This window comes from Ranitomeya imitator, chromosome 4 (assembly GCF_032444005.1).
Source record: "Ranitomeya imitator isolate aRanImi1 chromosome 4, aRanImi1.pri, whole genome shotgun sequence".
Lineage (NCBI taxonomy): Eukaryota > Metazoa > Chordata > Amphibia > Anura > Dendrobatidae > Ranitomeya > Ranitomeya imitator.
Genome location: NC_091285.1, coordinates 620,008,856 through 620,028,758, shown reverse-complemented (window position 1 = coordinate 620,028,758; position 19,903 = coordinate 620,008,856). Strand labels below are relative to the sequence as shown.

Here is a 19,903-nt window from a genome sequence, read left to right as displayed (position 1 = left end):
AAGAGTGTGCAAAGCAGTCATCAAAGCAATAGGTGGCTACTTTGAAGAACCTAGACTACAAGACATAATTTCAGTTGTTTCTCACTTTTTTAAGTATATAATTCCACATGTGTTAATTCATAGTTTTGATGCCTTCAGTGTGAATGTACAATTTTCATAGTCATGAAAATACAGAGAAATCTTTAAATGAGTAGGTGTGTCAAAACATTTGGTCTGTACTGTGTGTGTATATAAATATCTATCTATATAATCTCAAACAAACACAAACAAATTAAAATAAATAAAAATATATATTTAATGTTGTTTTTCAGGTAACTCTAGAGCCATTCGGTTTAATGAAGATGCTTCCCCACCTATCGCTGGTTGTTCTGAAACCAATCTGAATCCTTTAGACTTTTCTGGTGTTGCGTTTACCAACTCCTCAATGGCTTCTACCTTATCTTCAAGTGAAGCACTAACTACAGTCTCTCCCCCAGCTAACATATCTAAGATTGGTACAGTTGACCTCCATACTTCTAGTCTGGAGCCCAAGACTTTCTCTACTTTTTTTCCAAATCAGAAGTCCAAATCTGTATTGACTGATTATCGGAACTTATCCACACTGGAACCGACACACTCAATTACAAGCGTGAGAATGACTGAAGCAGATACTACAGTAGAGACAACTAGAACTGCAGCCCATAGATCCATAACAGACATCAATTCCACAGTGTTAAACATTCCCAAGACAACCGATCAGGTGCCAGATTACAACAGGACAGGTTTTGCTACGGAGATTTCTTCTTTAAGGTCTTCGGTCACGAATTCAGAGTTCAGTTCATCTGACAGTACAACAGTGATTTCCACAGTTGAGGAAAGTTCCTTACTTAAGAAAATATGGTCGACCATGGACAATGCTCATACATTGGAAGGAAAGTCCACTTTGCAAACTTTTGGAACTTCTCAGAGTGGTGAAACGCAACAACCAACCACAACCGAAAATACAAGGGGCTCAACTGGATTGGGTGTCAATGTGTCTTCTAATCTGGACAATGAAAATGTAAAGAAAAATAGTCTCCTAACCATTCTCAGGAGAAGATCTTTAGCTGAGGAAACATTAGATTCCTGGTTTAAGCACCACCCGAGGGGGATACCTGGTAATAAATTAATATATTCATATAATAAGAGGAGGACAAGTCCCAGCATCATTGAACCTTTTTGTGGGTTTGAACATGGACTTTGTGGATGGAAGCAAAGCCCTGAAGATGATTTAGACTGGAATCTTACTAGGGGAAGTATGAATGTTAGTTCTAGACATTTTGGACCTGAAGGTTAGTTTGTCTTCTTTATTCTGGAGATTAGAAAAAAAAAAAAAAATTTCCCATTTTGAATGTTAAATTTTGATATACGTTATCTTTAATTTAGGCTTTCATCTGTCAGTAAAGCGCAGACCAGATGTAGGAGGGTCAAGGCAAAAAGCTTTACTTCTGAAGTCTCTACTTCAGCCATCTAATTGTATCATGTTTTGGTATGGTTCCCTAAGCAATTATGGAGGTAAGCTCTGCTATAATGTAAACTATTATTTTTTTTTTTTTTTAGAATACTAAAGATTCAATAAGTTGGCTTGCACGTCAATGCATCGCCGTAATCGTTTTTGCATTGGAGACATGGCTTTAGTTATTCCAAGAGCCATGATGGATATGGTGAATGCATTGTATGGTGAGGTGATATTCAATGCTTGGCTCTCCAGCTGTGGCTGAACTATAACTCCATGCTAGCATTATAGTTACAGAATAAATGGAGAAACCGCTGCTATAATGGTTCTTGGCTGATACCATTGACAATGTTATTCAGGGACTAGATTTTTCAGTATTAACTTTGGTCTGATCTGTTAAATCCATCCGCATGGAAACATCTGGGAAAGCCAGGAACCTGCCATATTGACATTCATGCTGCATGAACCAAGGGCAGCATGAATCTGAGCCCGGCTGCATGATTCCAGCTAGGTAGGGATTTTCTCTGAAACACTGCAACATTACAACAAAAAAAAGCTTAAAGTCTTCTTCAGTTGGTTGACAAGGTGTCTCCTATGTGTGTACATAGAGATCACCTGTCAGTCCAACTGGAGTGGGGAGAAGCTCTCACTATGGTTCCCACTATAGTCCCTGGCTGGCTTTTCAAACTGCCAGAGACTAAAGTGACGGCTTCTCCCCACCCCAGTTGATTGACAGGCCTCTCTATGTACTGTCCCAGAAACGCTGGAGAGTTTGAGTAAAACATACCTGACTGCAATAAATCTAATGGCAGATTCCCCTTTTAAAAGTAAACCCCCAAAAATATTCAATAAAAACAGAGAAGGGCCACATCAAGGAAAATGTTATATCCTTTTAATAAATCTACCAAAATTAATAAAGTAGCTTAACTGGCATACAAGAAGTATTCAGACCCCTTTTAACCCCTTCACCCCCGAAGCTTTTTTCTTTTTTGTTTTTTGCCCCCCTTTCCAGAGCCAAAACTTTTTTTTTATTTTTCCGTCAATATGGCCATGTGGGGGCTTATTTTTTGTGGGACGAGTTGTACTTTTGAAAGATCTCATTGGTTTTACCATGTCGTGTAACAGAAAACGGGAAAAAATTCCAAGTGCGTTGAAATTGCAAAAAAACTGCAATCCCACACTTTTTTTTTGTTTGGCTTTTTTGCTAGGTTTGTTAAATGCTAAAACTGACCTGCCACTATGCATCTCCAGGTCATTGAGTTCACAGGCACCAAACAGGTCTCGGTTGTCTTTTATCTAAGTGGTAAAAAATTCCAAAGTTTGCTTTAAAAAAAAAAAAAAAATTGCACAATTTTCCGATCCCCTTAGCGTCTCCATTTTTCGTGATTTGGGGTCGGGTGAGGGCTTATTTTTTACATGCCGAGCTGATATTTTTAATTCCATTTTGGTGCAGATACGTTCTTTTGATCACCCATTATTGCGTATTATTGCAGGTTAATCCTTTTTTTTTTTTTTTTTTAATTTATTGATAGATCGGGCGATACCAAATGTGTAGGTTTGGTTTTTTTGTTTTATTTTGATTGGGGTCAAAGAGGGGTAATTTGAACTTTTTATATTTTTTTTATTAATATTTTTAAACACTTGCATGCACTACTCGATCGCCCCTGCTACAAAGAGGTGATGCACAGATGACCTGTATGCAGCAGAATTACAGGCTTGCTATGAGCTCCGACCACAGGGTGGCGCTCATAGCAATCTGCCATCAACAAACAGAGGTCTCAAGGAGACCTTTGGTTGTGATGGCAATGCACCGAAGACTCCCGATCACGTGACTGGGTCAGTGGTGCGAGTACTTCTAGCCGCATGGCCGGGAGCGCTTGTTAAATGCCGTTGTCAGTTTGACAGCGGCATTTAACTAGTTAATGGGTGCGGGCAGATTGCAATTCCGCTTGCGCCCATTGCACGCACATGTTCGCCGGAGCCCACCTCAAAGCGGGGGATACTGCCAGCTGACGTACTATTCCGTCAGCTGGCAGAAAGGGGTTACATTTTTCACTTTCATTGCAGCCATTTGGTAAATTCAAAAAAGTTCATTTTTTTCCTCTTGAATGTACTTTCTGCACCCCATCTTGACTGAGAAGAAAATTTTTTTTTTTTTTTTTGAAAATTTGTAAAAAACAAACAAACAAACAAACAAACAAACAAACTGAGCCATCACATAGTCTTAAGTATTCAGACCCTTTGCTCAGTATTGAGTAGAAGTCCCCTTTTGAGCTAGTACAGCCATGAGTCTTCTTGGGAATGATGCAACAAGTTTTTCACACCTGGATTTGGGGATCCTCTGCCATTCTTCCTTGCAGATCCTCTCCACTTCTGTCAGGTTGGATGGTGAACGTTGGTGGATATCTATTTTCCGGTCACTTCAGAGATGTGTAAGGGGCCACAGAAATTGTCTAACGTCCCAAACACGTCCCGGTTCTACATGTCCTATTTTGTAAATGTCATATACCTTATGCTGTTATGTGTTTTATAGTTCAGGGAAAGTGGAGTAATATAAGTGCACTAGAGGGGGGGCATATTGGAAGCGTTTGTTTTTTTCTCCCCGGGACATGACGTAGAGGCCGGAAAGGACGTCAGACACTGGAGGCGGTGGCAAATTCAAATAGGGAGATGGTGCACACATGCTTGTTGCACAAACTCCCTGGAAACATGGAGGATAGCGACACGCAGCAAGAGCTGGAGCAGCAGCAGCCTAGGCAGCAACACCAGCATCACAAAAAGCAAGTGGAACCTAAGGGGACCAGGAGAAGCGGGTCCAGCAGTCGCTCAATGCAGTGCAGCAGGTCTTCTGCAGTGAGCAAATCTCCATCTCAAGGTTTTCCTCTACCAGATCCTGCCCCCCTCCAGAACCGGTACCTACGTCCACGTCTGAATGGTGAGTGACCTCCGAGAAAGTTCATTTTTTTGTAATGGGGTTCCTTCTTCTCCCTTAATAGGGAAAGAGGTTGGAGAAAACGAAAAATAGATCTGGTCCCACCTGTAACAAAGCTTTGCCGGTAGCCTGGAACAAAAAGCTTTGTAACTCATGTATACAACGCCTATTATGTGAAGAAACCCCTGATTTCGCATCTGAAATGAAAACAATAATTAGATCTGAAGCTCAGAATGCCCTCACATCTTTCAAAAAGGGAAAAGATAAGAAAAAAAGAGGTGGTATATTTCCACTCTCAACAGTCTACATCTGAGGACTCTGATGCCAATAAATCTGATTCCTCCTAATCTTCCTCAGATGAGGATTCAGGCCGTCACTGCTTCCCACTAGATTAGGTAGATGCTCTAGGAAAAGCTGTAAGAGCTACTATGGGGGTAGAGGATCCCCGTCCCAATAGAACGGTTCAAGACATAATGTTTGGTGGCCTGGGGCAGGAAAAAACGGAGAACATTTCCCTTAAATACTAACGTTCAAACATTGATTAAAAAAGAATGGGAGAAATTCCTCGGTACCTTCTCTTAAAAGGAAGTATCCTTTCGAAGAGGAGGCATCTACTTCTTGGGACAAAGCGCCTAAATTAGACGTCTCAGTAGCCAAGGCTTCAAAAAAATTCGCTCTCCCATTTTGAAGATATGGGTACCCTTAAAGACCCTTTGGATAAAAAAGCTGATACCTTTCTTAAGGGGGCCTGGGAATCAGCTGGGGGTAGCTTGAGGGTATGTGCACACATCAGGATTTCTTGCAGAAATTTTCCTGACAAAAACCGGACATTTCTGCCAGAAATCCGCATGCGTTTTTTTCGCGTTTTTTGATGTGTTTTGTGTGTTTTTCCCAAATGCATAGAATTGTGGGAAAAACGCAGAAAATCCTCAAAAATAATGAACATGCTCATTTTTTTACCGCGATGCGTTTTTTTTTGCGGAAAAAAACGCATCCATGTGCACGAAACATGCAGAATGCATTCTAAATGATAGAATGCATAATGTATGCGTTTTTAATGAGTTTTTATAGCGTTTTTAGCGCGAAAACATGGAAAAACGCGAAAAAACATGAATGTGTGCACATGGCCCGAGACCTGCTGTAGCAGCGACATGCACCTCTAGATCTTTAATGGTGTGGGTTGACCAGTTGGAAAAACAGAGATTAAAGATGGTTCACCCATAAATAAAATGCTAGATTCAATCCCGGTAATTAGAGCTGCAGCAGCGTTCCTAGCAGATTCATCAGCGGATTCTGTGCGCTTAACCCCTTCCCGACCCATGACGCCACGTAGGCGTCATGAAAGTCGGTGCCATTCCGACCCATGACGCCTATGCGGCGTCATGGAAAGATCGCGTCCCTGCAGATCGGGTGAAAGGGTTAACTCCCATTTCACCCGATCTGCAGGGATAGGGGGAGTGGTAGTTTAGCCCAGGGGGGGTGGCTTCACCCCCTCGTGGCTACGATCGCTCTGATTGGCTGTTGAAAGTGAAACTGCCAATCAGAGCGATTTGTAATATTTCACCCATTATAACGGGTGAAATATTACAATCCAGCCATGGCCGATGCTGAAATATCATCGGCCATGGCTGGAAATACTAGTGTGCCCCCACCCCACCCCTCCGATCGCCCCCCTCCACCCCCCCGATCTGGCCGGTACACTGCTCCGGCTCCCCTCCGCCCTGTGCTCCGCTCCCCCCCCGTGCTCGTGTCCGCTCCCCCCGTGCTCCAATCACCCCCCCCGTGCTCCAATCACCCCCCCTGCACTCCGATCCACCCCCCCCGTGCTCCGTTCCACCCCCCCGTGCTCCATTCCAGCCCCCCCGTGCTCCATTCCACGCCTCCCGCGCTCCGTTCCACCCCTCCCGCGCTCCGATTCACCCCCCCCGTGCTCCGATCCCCCCCCCCCCGTGGTCCTCCCCCACCCTATCATACTTACCGATCCAGCCGTGGTCCCGTCCGTCTTCTCCCGGGCGCCGCCATCTTCCAAAATGGCGGGCGCATGCGCACTGCGCCCGCCGAATCTGCCGGCCGGCAGATTCGTTCCAAAGTGCATTTTGATCACTGAGATATAATCTATCTCAGTGATCAAAATAAAAAAAACAATAAATGACCCCCCCCCCCCTTTGTCACCCCCATAGGTAGGGACAATAAAAAAATAAAGAAATTTTTTTTTTCCACTAATGTTAGGGTTAGGGTTAGGGGTAGGGTTAGGGGTAGGGTTAGGGGTAGGGTTAGGGGTAGGGCTAGGGTTAGGGCTAGGGTTAGGGCTAGGGTTAGGGCTAGGGTTAGGGTTAGGAATGTGCACACGTATTCTGGTCCTCTCCGGATTTTTCCGCTGCGGATTTGATAAATCCGCAGTGCTAAACCGCTGCGGATTTATGGCGGATTTACCGCGTTTTTTTCTGCGCATTTCACTGCGGTTTTACAATTGCGATTTTCTATTGGAGCAGTTGTAAAACCGCTGCGGAATCCGCACAAAGAAGTGACATGCTGCGGAATGTAAACCGCTGCGTTTCCGTGCAGTTTTTCCGCAGCATGTGTACAGCGATTTTTGTTTCCCATAGGTTTACATTGAACTGTACACTCATGGGAAACTGCTGCGGATCCGCAGCGTTTTCCGCAGCGTGTGCACATACCTTTAGAATTAGGCTATGTGCACACGGTGCGGATTTGGCTGCGGATTTGCAGCAGTGTTCCATCAGGTTTACAGTACCATGTAAACATATGAAAAACCAAATCCGCTGTGCCCATGGTGCGGAAAATACCGCGCGGAAACGCTGCGTTGTATTTTCCGCAGCATGTCAATTCTTTGTGCGGATTCCGCAGCGTTTTACACCTGTTCCTCAATAGGAATCCGCAGGTGAAATCCGCACAAAAAACACTGGAAATCCGCGGAAAATCCGCAGGTAAAACACAGTGCCTTTTACCCGCAGATTTTTCAAAAATGGTGCGGAAATATCTCACACGAATCCGCAAAGTGGGCACATAGCCTTAGGGTTAGGGTTGGAATTAGGGTTGTGGTTAGGGTTAGGGGTGTGTTGGGGTTAGTGTTGGGGTTAGGGTTGTGATTAGGATTATGGCTACAGTTGGGATTAGGGTTAGGGGTGTGTTGGGGTTAGTGTTGGAGTTAGAATTGAGGGGTTACCACTGTTTAGGCACATCAGGGGTCTCCAAACGCAACATGGCGCCACCATTGATTCCAGCCAATCTCGTATTCAAAAAGTCAAATGGTTCTCCCTCACTTCCGAGCCCTGACGTGTGCCCAAACAGTGGTTTACCCCCACATATGGGGTACCAGCATACTCAGGACAAACTGCGCAACAATTACTGGGGTCCAATTTCTCCTGTTACCTTTGTGAATCTAAAAAAATGCTTGCTAAAACATAATTTTTGAGGAAAGAAAAATGATTTTTTATTTTCACGGCTCTGCGTTGTAAACGTCTGTGAAGCACTTGGGGGTTCAAAGTGCTCACCACATATCTAGATAAGTTCCTTTGGGGGTCTAGTTTCCAAAATGGGGTCACTTGTGGGGGGTTTCTACTGTTAAGCCACATCAGGGGCTCTGCAAACGCAACGTGACGCCCACAGAGCATTCCATCAAAGTCTGCATTTCAAAACGTCACTACTTCACTTCCGAGCCCCGGCATGTGCCCAAACAGTGATTTACCCCCACATATGGGGTATCAGCGTACTCAGGAGAAACTGGACAACAACTTTTGGGGTCAAATTTCTCCTGTTACCCTTGGGAAAATAAAAAATTGCAGGCTAAAAGATCATTTTTGAGAAAATAATTTTTTTTTTTATTTTCATGGCTCTGCGTTATAAACTTCTGTGAAGCACTTGGGGGTTCAAAGTCCTCACCACACATCTAGATTAGTTCCTTTGGGGGTCTAGTTTCTAAAATGGTGTCATTTCTGGGGGATCTCCAATGTTTAGGCACACAGGGGCTCTCCAAACGTGACATGGTGTCCGCTAATGATTGGAGCTAATTTTCCATTTAAAAAGCCTAATGGCGTGCCATCCCTTCCGAGCCCTGCCGTGCGCCCAAACAGTGGTTTACCCCCACATATGGGGTATCAGCGTACTCAGGACAAACTGGACAACAATATTTGGGGTCCAATTTCTCCTATTATCCTTGGCAAAATAGGAAATTCCAGGCTAAAAAATCATTTTTGAGGAAAGAAAAATTATTTTTTATTTTCATGGCTCTGCGTTATAAACTTCTGTGAAGCACCTGGGGGTTTAAAGTGCTCAATATGCATCTAGATAAGTTCTTTGGGGGGTTTAGTTTCCAAAATGGGGTCACATGTGCGGGAGCTCCAATGTTTAGGCACACAGGAGCTATCCAAACGCGACATGGTGTCCGCTAACGATGGAAATAATTTTTCATTCAAAAAGTCAAATGGCGCTCCTTCCCTTCCGAGCCTTACCATGTGCCCAAACAGTGGTTTACCTCCACATGTGAGGTATTGGTGTACTCAGGAGAAATTGCCCAACACATTTTAGGATCCATTTTATCCTGTTGCCCATGTGAAAATGAAAAAATTGAGGCTAAAAGAATTTTTTTTTGTGAAAAAAAAGTACTTTTTCATTTTTACGGATCAATTTGTGAAGCACCTGGGGGTTCAAAGTGCTCACTATGCATCTAGATAAGTTCCTTGGGGCGTCTAGTTTCCAAAATGGGGTCACTTGTGGGGGAGCTCCAATTTTTAGGCACACGGGGGCTCTCCAAACGTGACATGGTGTCCGCTAAAGAGTGGAGCCAATTTTTGATTCAAAAAGTCAAATGGCGCTCCTTCCCTTCCAAGCCCTGCCGTGCGCCAAAACAGTGGTTTACCCCCACATATGAGGTATCAGCGTACTCAGGACAAATTGGACAACAACTTTCGTGGTTCAGTTTCTCCTTTTACCATTGGGAAAATAAAAAAATTGTTGCTAAAAGATAATTTTTGTGACTAAAAAGTTAAATGTTCATTTTTTCCTTCCATGTTGCTTCTGCTGCTGTGAAGCACCTGAAGGGTTAATAAACTTCTTGAATGTGGTTTTGAGTACCTTGAGGGGTGCAGTTTTTAGAATGGTGTCACTTTTGGGTATTTTCAGCCATATAGACCCCTCAAACTGACTTCAAATGTGAGGTGGTCCCTAAAAAAAATGGTTTTGTAAATTTCGTTGTAAAAATGACAAATCGCTGGTCGAATTTAACCCTTATAACTTCCTAACAAAAAAAATTTTTGTTTCCAAAATTGTGCTGATGTAAAGTAAACATGTGGGAAATGTTAGTTATTAACTATTTTTTGTCACATATCTCTCTGGTTTAACAGAATAAAAATTCAAAATGTGAAAATTGCGAAATTTTCAAAATTTTCGCCAAATTTCCGTGTTTATCACAAATAAATGCAGAATTTATTGACCTAAATTTACCACTAACATGAAGCCCAATATGTCACGAAAAAACAATCTCAGAACCGCTAGGATCCGTTGAAGCGTTCCTGAGTTATTACCTCATAAAGGGACACTGGTCAGAATTGCAAAAAACGGCAAGGTCTTTAAGGTCAAAATAGGCTGGGTCTTGAAGGGGTTAACATCCAAAGCTTCAGCCCTCTCAATGCAGCCAGAAGAACATTATGGCTTAAAATTTGGCCGGGGGGGATCTTCAAACAAAACTCAAATTATGTTCTAGTCCATGCAAAGGAAATTTCTTGTTTGGGGAGACCTTGGATGACATCCTCCAGAAAGCAGGAGACAAAAAGAAAAGGTTTCCAAACCTAGGGCCAACTCCATTTAAACAGTCCTTTCGGAACCGGAGATTCTTCTTCCTTAGTCCCATCTATTTTGTTCTCTGGGGGACCTTCTGCGAAAGAAAGGACAGGGGTTTCCTATTTGGCAACACCTCCAGTGACAAAAAACCCTCTGAATTTTCCCTGGGGTGGGGGGGGAAGACTCACTTCGTTCCTTCCCGCCTGGAAGAAAATATCCAACAACTCTTGGATTTTAAATCTAATACAGTCCGAGCTAAAAAGAGATTTTGTCTTTACCTCTCTCCCCCCCAAAAAAAAAAAACAACAAAACAAAACGAAAACCAGGTCCTCAGCGGCGGAGCAAACCGCACTAGAAAAGGAAATTGTAACTCTGTTACAGAAGTCTGTAATTCAGGAGATTTCCCCTCAAGAGATAGGAAGAGGTTTTTACTCCCCATTATTCCTAGTGCCAAAACCGGATGGCTCTTATCGAACGATAATAAATCTAAAAAACCTGAACAAATATGTAAAAAAACAAAAGTTCAAAATGGAAACCATAAAATCCACCATAAAAATCCTCTTCCCGAACTGCTACATGGTCGTGCTGGACTTAAGCGATGCATATTACCATGTGCCCATTGACAAACAATCCCGAAAATTTCTCAGGATGGCGGTCTCCATAAACGGACAAGTAAGAAACTTCCAATACAGAGCCCTCCCATTTGGAATATCAATAGCTCCCTGGATATTCACAAAAATAGTAGCGGAAATGATGGCTCACATAAAAGAACAAAATATTAATAATCCCTTACTTAGACAATTTCCTTATTGCAAGTGACTCGGCTCAAAGTTGCAGGGAACAGAGGGACCGAGTGATAACTACTTTGACAAACTTAGGCTGGCTCATAAATACAAAAAATCGAAGTGAGAACCTTGCCAAATTCAAGAGTTTCTGGGACTAACATTAGACTCCCATGTTCAAGAACGCCGGCTCCCAATTTCCAAAAAAGACCACATAATGCGTATGGTAGCGCGAACCCTACACAATCCCTCCATTACACAAAGGAGGGCAATGTCGCTACTGGGCTCTCTCTGTTCATGCCTGCCAGCAGTACCTTTCGCACAATTCCACACGAGAGAGCTTCAATGGCATATACTGGAAATGCAGTCAATACTAAAAGACCATTTAGAATGTCGCATCACTCTAAGTTCTTCAGTTACTCATTCCCTTCTCTGGTGGGGGAAAAAAACAAAACCTTTCAAGGGGAATCCCTTCGATAGCAAAGATATCTCGAGTAATAACAACCAATGCGAGTCCCAGGGGGTGGAGGGCTCACATGGGAGACAGAGTGGCTCAGGGAAACTGGACAGATCAGGAACGATCAGCATCCTCAAACCAAAAAGAACTTTGGGCGGTGCGTCAAGCTCTTCTATTTTTTCTGACTTACATTCGAGGACATCATGTCCGAATTTTTTCGGACAACGAAGTGACAGTAGCATATATAAATCACCAGGGAGGAACAAGGTCTCGATCACGGAGTTCCTCCGCCAAAATTTTCAATCTTGCAGAGGAAAATCTACTATCCCTTTCTGCACTACATATTCAGGGGTCAAACAACAAAAAAGCAGATTATTTGAGTCGTACTCAGTTAAAACAGGGCGACTGGACCCTAAACAGGGCGAGTGGACCCTAAACCAATCTATCTTCAACCAGATTACAGAAATGTGGGGGACCCCAACAATAGACTTTTTTGCCAATTTCAAAAACAAAAAAAAGTAAACCTGTTTTGCTCACTGAATCCGAAAGGGAATCCCCAGGCTCTGGATGCTTTCCTGATCCCGTGGACCCACAAGCTGACATACGCTTTTCCTCCAATTATTCTGATTCCGGCAGTCATTCGGAAAATCAGAGAGGACAAAACAAAAATGATCCTTATAGCTCCGTTCTGGCCAAAAAGGACATGGTTTTCCTGGCTAAGGATACTATCAGTCTCAGACCCATGGATCCTACCGAATATACCAGACCTACTACAGCAAGGACCGATTTTTTTTTTTTTTTTTTTTTTTTTTTTTTTTTTTTTTTTCCACCTGTAGGCGACGAACTTACATTTAACAGCCTGGATTTTGAACGGAGACTATTAAAAGAAAGGGGGTTTTCGGACAACTTAGTAGCTACGTTATTAAAAAGTAGGAAACTAGTTACTACTCAAGCCTACGGGAAAACTTGGAAAAAAGTCTTGTCTGTCTCCCAAGGTGAAAGTCCAGGATGGGGCTTCAATTAATAAAATACTTGAATTCCTACAAACGGGTCTGGAACAAGGGTTGGCTGTCAGTACTCTAAAAGTACAGGTGGCAGCTCTAGGAGCACTCTATAATCAAAATATTGCGGCCAATCATAGTAACATAGTAACATAGTAACATAGTTAGTAAGGCCGAAAAAAGACATTTGTCCATCCAGTTCAGCCTATATTCCATCATAATAAATCCCCAGATCTACGTCCTTCTACAGAACCTAATAATTGTATGATACAATATTGTTCTGCTCCAGGAAGACATCCAGGCCTCTCTTGAACCCCTCGACTGAGTTCGCCATCACCACCTCCTCAGGCAAGCAATTCCAGATTCTCACTGCCCTAACAGTAAAGAATCCTCTTCTATGTTGGTGGAAAAACCTTCTCTCCTCCAGACGCAAAGAATGCCCCCTTGTGCCCGTCACCTTCCTTGGTATAAACAGATCCTCAGCGAGATATTTGTATTGTCCCCTTATATACTTATACATGGTTATTAGATCGCCCCTCAGTCGTCTTTTTTCTAGACTAAATAATCCTAATTTCGCTAATCTATCTGGGTATTGTAGTTCTCCCATCCCCTTTATTAATTTTGTTACCCTCCTTTGTACTCTCTCTAGTTCCATTATATCCTTCCTGAGCACCGGTGCCCAAAACTGGACACAGTACTCCATGTGCGGTCTAACTAGGGATTTGTACAGAGGCAGTATAATGCTCTCATGTGTATCCAGACCTCTTTTAATGCACCCCATGATCCTGTTTGCCTTGGCAGCTGCTGCCTGGCACTGGCTGCTCCAGGTAAGTTTATCATTAACTAGGATCCCCAAGTCCTTCTCCCTGTCAGATTTACCCAGTGGTTTCCCGTTCAGTGTGTAATGGTGATATTGATTCCCTCTTCCCATGTGTATAACCTTACATTTATCATTGTTAAACCTCATCTGCCACCTTTCAGCCCAAGTTTCCAACTTATCCAGATCCATCTGTAGCAGAATACTATCTTCTCTTGTATTAACTGCTTTACATAGTTTTGTATCATCTGCAAATATCGATATTTTACTGTGTAAACCTTCTACCAGATCATTAATGAATATGTTGAAGAGAACAGGTCCCAATACTGACCCCTGCGGTACCCCACTGGTCACAGCGACCCAGTTAGAGACTATACCATTTATAACCACCCTCTGCTTTCTATCACTAAGCCAGTTACTAACCCATTTACACACATTTTCCCCCAGACCAAGCATTCTCATTTTGTGTACCAACCTCTTGTGCGGCACGGTATCAAACGCTTTGGAAAAATCGAGATATACCACGTCCAATGACTCACCGTGGTCCAGTCTATAGCTTACCTCTTCATAAAAACTGATTAGATTGGTTTGACAGGAGCGATTTCTCATAAACCCATGCTGATATGGAGTTAAACAGTTATTCTCATTGAGATAATCCAGAATAACATCCCTCAGAAACCCTTCAAATATTTTACCAACAATAGAGGTTAGACTTACTGGCCTATAATTTCCAGGTTCACTTTTAGAGCCCTTTTTGAATATTGGCACCACATTTGCTATGCGCCAGTCCTGCGGAACAGACCCTGTCGCTATAGAGTCCCTAAAAATAAGAAATAATGGTTTATCTATTACATTACTTAGTTCTCTTAGTACTCGTGGGTGTATGCCATCCGGACCCGGAGATTTATCTATTTTAATCTTATTTAGCCGGTTTCGCACCTCTTCTTGGGTTAGATTGGTGACCCTTAATATAGGGTTTACATTGTTTCTTGGGATTTCACCTAGCATTTCATTTTCCACCGTGAATACCGTGGAGAAGAAGGTGTTTAATATGTTAGCTTTTTCCTCGTCATCTACAACCATTCTTTCCTCACTATTTTTTAAGGGGCCTACATTTTCAGTTTTTATTCTTTTACTATTGATATAGTTGAAGAACAGTTTGGGATTAGTTTTACTCTCCTTAGCAATGTGCTTCTCTGTTTCCTTTTTGGCAGCTTTAATTAGTTTTTTAGATAAAGTATTTTTCTCCCTATAGTTTTTTAGAGCTTCAGTGGTGCCATCCTGCTTTAGTAGTGCAAATGCTTTCTTTTTACTGTTAATTGCCTGCCTTACTTCTTTGTTTAGCCACATTGGGTTTTTCCTATTTCTAGTCCTTTTATTCCCACAAGGTATAAACCGCTTACACTGCCTATTTAGGATGTTCTTAAACATTTCCCATTTATTATCTGTATTCTCATTTCTGAGGATATTGTCCCAGTCTACCAGATTAAGGGCATCTCTAAGCTGTTCAAACTTTGCCTTCCTAAAGTTCAATGTTTTTGTGACTCCCTGACAAGTCCCCCTAGTGAAAGACAGGTGAAACTGCACAATATTGTGGTCGCTATTTCCTAAATGCCCAACCACCTGCAGATTTGTTATTCTGTCAGGTCTATTAGATAGTATTAGGTCTAAAAGTGCTGCTCCTCTGGTTGGATTCTGCACCAATTGTGAAAGATAATTTTTCTTGGTTATTAGCAGAAACCTGTTGCCTTTATGGGTTTCACAGGTTTCTGTTTCCCAGTTAATATCCGGGTAGTTAAAGTCCCCCATAACCAGGACCTCATTACGGGTTGCAGCTTCATCTATCTGCTTTAGAAGTAGACTTTCCATGGTTTCTGTTATATTTGGGGGTTTGTAACAGACCCCAATGAGAATTTTGTTACCATTTTTCCCTCCATGAATTTCAACCCATATGGACTCGACATCCTCATTCCCTTCGCTAATATCCTCCCTTAAAGTGGATTTTAGACAAGACTTTACATAGAGACAAACCCCTCCTCCTCTCCGATTTTTACGATCCTTTCTAAACAGACTGTAACCCTGTAAGTTAATTACCAATCCATGGGTAATAAGATTTATTAAAGCGGTAACGAGATCAAAACCTCTAGTTACTTTAAAAATACCCTTGTGGGACCTAAACCTAGTACTCTCTGCACTAACGGGTCCTCCATTTGAACCCATAGACACAATTCCCATAAACGCTATCACTTAAGACCATTCTTCTGGTAGCTATAACATCTGCATGCAGAAATGATGACATTCAAGCCCTGTCTGCTAACCCACCCTTTACAAAAATATTAGATCAGTCACTCTTAAACCTGACCCGGTCTATTTGCCAAAAGTGGCATCCAAATTCCACAGGTCACAGGAAGTGTCCTTGCCGTCCTTTTGCCCAAACCCCAAAAATGAGAAAGGGTGAAAATTCCATTATTTTAGATGTCAGAAGATGTCTAGTCCAATATTTAGATTCCACCCGAGAGAATAGGAAGGAAGGCTCTTTTTGTCTGTTTTCAGGGTCCCAGAAAAGGATTCCTGGCATCCAAGGGTACCTTGGCAAGGTGGATAAAGGAGGCAATAGCCTTGGCGTATTCATCCACGGGGAATACGATCCCGGATAGTATAAAAGAGCATTCCACAAGAGCGGTAGCTACCTCATGGGCTGAGAGGTCAGAGGTATCAATTGAACAAATCTAGTCTGTGTCTGACTTAACCTTTGGGCGAAGGGTTCTCGAGGCCATGGCCCCTCCCTAAGCTTAGTCTCTGCAATTCTCTCCGTGGTGCTGTCATGGGAGACCGAGAAAGTCATAGTTACTCACTGATAATGGTGTTTCTCAGAGCCCATGACAGCACCCACTTATTCCCTCCCATCACGAGTGCGGTGAGCACTTACTACCTTGTATATAACTAACGTAACATAATATAGGCACGGTGTTCCTCTAATAAGCAATGTTATAATGTTTTTTTTTCTCTTGTAACTAACCTGGAGGTCCTCCGATGCTCTGTAAACCAACTGATGCAAGGAAGAGGTACCGCCCTTTTTATCTGTAGGTTTCCTGTCCCTGAAGGGCGGATCCCCTCTCTCCGTGGTGCTGTCATGGGCTCCGAGAAACACCGTTATCGGTGAGTAACTACGACGATTCCTCGGATTGGATTGAGGGTTTAGTGTCTGCTGTTCGCAGCACTATGGGGCTAGAGAAGGAACCAGAACCCCAGTCCATCCAAGTTTGGGGGAATATCCAAAGGGAAACGTATAGGATTCCCGGTACATTCTAATATTCTAGACATAATTTCTCAGGAATAGGAACTGCCGGAGAAACGCCTCAGCATTCCCTCTGAGATGAAACACAGATTTCCCATAGAAGGTGATTCTGTTAAATGGGACATTCCCAAGGTCGAATGACAAGTAGCAAGAGTTGCAAAAAGAACCGCCCTTCCTTTTGAGGATTCTTCGCAGCTGAAGGATCCAATGGACAGGAAAATTGAAAGTCGCTTGAAAAAATCCTGGGAGACTTCTACGGTTGCTTTAAAAGCCAATATTGCCTCTACTTGTGTAGCTAGAGCCCTGGTTCGCTGGTTGGGGGAATTAGAGTCCCATATATCTGAGTACCTCCAGAGGTGAACTGCTGGACTCCCTACCCAGTCTTCTTAGTTACTGTTTTTTTTGGCGGATGCCTCCCTGGAAATGATCCGGGTTGCCGCCAGATCTCTGAATATCCTTATTCTCCAACAGCCCCAACAGGAGAAGCAGTGACTTCAACCCGGTGGGGGGGAGACTCTCAAGATTTTTTTTTTTTTTTCCTCAGTGGCAAAATATTACCAGTTGTCACTGGGCCCTCAATGTTGTCAGAGACGGCCTACTAATAGTTTATATCCTCCCCTCCACGGGGTCTGAAAGTCACCTCTCTTCCCTCCCTAAAAGAACGAACTTCTTTATTAGCCGGTCTCAGAGACCTAACAAATTCAAATGTAATATCTCAACTTCCAGAATTGGAAAAAGGTCTGGGACATTACTCCCATCTATTCTTAGTACCCAAGCCTTCAGGCGAGTCTCGTATCATCATAAATCTGAAGGGTCTCAACCAGCATGTCAAATACCGCAGGTTCAAAATGGAATTGATAAAATCTGCCATTCCTTTGATAACTCCTCACTCCTTCATGTCAACCATAGACTTAAAGGATGCTTGCTTTCATATCCCAATTCACCCGAGACACCGAAAATATCTCAGGTTTGCAGTACAGGAACATCTGATAAAACATTATAAGTACAACGTCCTTCTGTTTGGAATCTCCTTTGCACCAAGAGTCTTTTCCAAGATAATGGCGGAAGTAGTCTCCTTTATTTGGGATCAAGGCATCTGTATAGTTTCATACCTGGACGACCTGTTAATAGTCGCATCCTACAAAGAAATCCTAGAGTCCCATGTCTCAAGAACTCTAGATATTCTAACATCAGTTGGGTGGGTCCCAAACCTGAAAAAATCCCAGTTACAGCCCTCCAAATCCAAGAAATTCCTGGGAGTTCTCTTTGACTCTGCAAAACAAATGCCTAAACTTAGTAGCAAAAGTCAAAACATTCAGAGACATGAGATACCCTCCCTGAGTGTAGGAGATGTCACTTCTGGGCTCCATGATGGCCTGCATCCAATCAGTACCCTGGGCTCAGGCCCACTCGAGAACCCAACAGACACATATTCTACAGAACTGGAACGGACATCCCAGCACTTTAAACAAAAGACTTTACACACCTTTACACTTTACACACTTTACAAGCATCCCTAGCATGGTGGACAAATCTGAAAAATCTTTGGAAAGGTGTCAGCTGGACTCAGATCCCGTTAACTACAGTTACATCAGATGCCAGCAAGAGGGGCTGGGGAGCCATGATAAACATCCCCTTCCAGGGTCTTTCGTACCCAGTAGTGGGCAGGAAGTTGTCCAAATACAGAGAATTAAAAGCTATAGAGGAGGCCCTTCTAGCAGCAGGGCAGATTATCAAAGGACATCATGTTCGTGTGTACTCGGACAATGCGACAGCAGTTGCTCATATCAGGCACCAGGGCAGTACAAAATTCAACAGCCTAAAAAACATCTCCTGGGCAGAGAAATCCCTACTGTCACTAACAGCAGTCCATTTAAAAGGGTCCTCCAACACCCAGGCAGATTATCTAAGTTGCCAAGATATACAATCGGGGGAATAGAGTCTGAACAACCGGATCTTCATGATGCTTGTAGACAGATGGGGCATGCCAGATATCGACCTTTTCGCATCTCGCCAGAACACGCAGGTCGAGGTCTTTTTTTTTTTTTTCTTTAAATCCCAGGGACAACTCCAGAGGAGTGGATGCTCTAGCCCAGAAATGGAATTTTTGTCTGACTTATGCGTTCCCACCAATTCTGATTTTTGGCGAAGGTTTTACGTAAAATCAGAGAAGAACAAACCCCAACTATATTAGTAGCCCCGTTGAGGCCAAAAAGAAGTTGGTACAACCTGATCATCAATCTACAAGTAGATGGCCCAGTCCAGTTGCCAGTAGGGAACGACCTTCTCTTACAAGGACCCATTCGTCATCAGGATCCCAAGAAATGGAATCTAGCGGCATGGTTACTGAAGCCCAAATGCTGAAAGCTAACGGACTGTAAGACTCAGTGGTTGCTATGCTTCAAAAATCAAGGAAGCCAGTAACCAATACTATATACATAGTAACATAGTAACATAGTTAGTAAGGCCGAAAAAAGACATTTGTCCATCCAGTTCAGCCTATATTCCATCATAATAAATACCCAGATCTACGTCCTTCTACAGAACCTAATAATTGTATGATACAATATTGTTCTGCTCCAGGAAGACATCCAGGCCTCTCTTGAACCCCTCGACTGAGTTCGCCATCACCACCTCCTCAGGCAAGCAATTCCAGATTCTCACTGCCCTAACAGTAAAGAATCCTCTTCTATGTTGGTGGAAAAACCTTCTCTCCTCCAGACGCAAAGAATGCCCCCTTGTGCCCGTCACCTTCCTTGGTATAAACAGATCCTCAGCGAGATATTTGTATTGTCCCCTTATATACTTATACATGGTTATTAGATCGCCCCTCAGTCGTCTTTTTTCTAGACTAAATAATCCTAATTTCGCTAATCTATCTGGGTATTGTAGTTCTCCCATCCCCTTTATTAATTTTGTTGCCCTCCTTTGTACTCTCTCTAGTTCCATTATATCCTTCCTGAGCACCGGTGCCCAAAACTGGACACAGTACTCCATGTGCGGTCTAACTAGGGATTTGTACAGAGGCAGTATAATGCTCTCATCATGTGTATCCAGACCTCTTTTAATGCACCCCATGATCCTGTTTGCCTTGGCAGCTGCTGCCTGGCACTGGCTGCTCCAGGTAAGTTTATCATTAACTAGGATCCCCAAGTCCTTCTCCCTGTCAGATTTACCCAGTGGTTTCCCATTCAGTGTGTAATGGTGACATTGATTCCTTCTTCCCATGTGTATAACCTTACATTTATCATTGTTAAACCTCATCTGCCACCTTTCAGCCCAAGTTTCCAACTTATCCAGATCCATCTGTAGCAGAATACTATCTTCTCTTGTATTAACTGCT

The 19,903-nt window shown here is 43.0% G+C and overlaps 1 protein-coding gene across 1 annotated transcript in view; it reads left to right on the top strand.

Annotated features, from left to right (window-relative positions):
* Window positions 1-317: 317 nt before the first annotated feature.
* LOC138674616 (uncharacterized) overlaps window positions 318-19,903 on the top strand; it is a 28,595-nt gene continuing 9,009 nt past the window's right edge. The window contains exons 1-2 of the mRNA XM_069762431.1: window positions 318-1,310; window positions 1,405-1,533. Of these exons, the coding sequence (XP_069618532.1) occupies window positions 425-1,310; window positions 1,405-1,533 (1,015 nt within the window). The 5' untranslated portion in view covers window positions 318-424. The remainder of the gene's footprint in view (window positions 1,311-1,404; window positions 1,534-19,903) is intronic.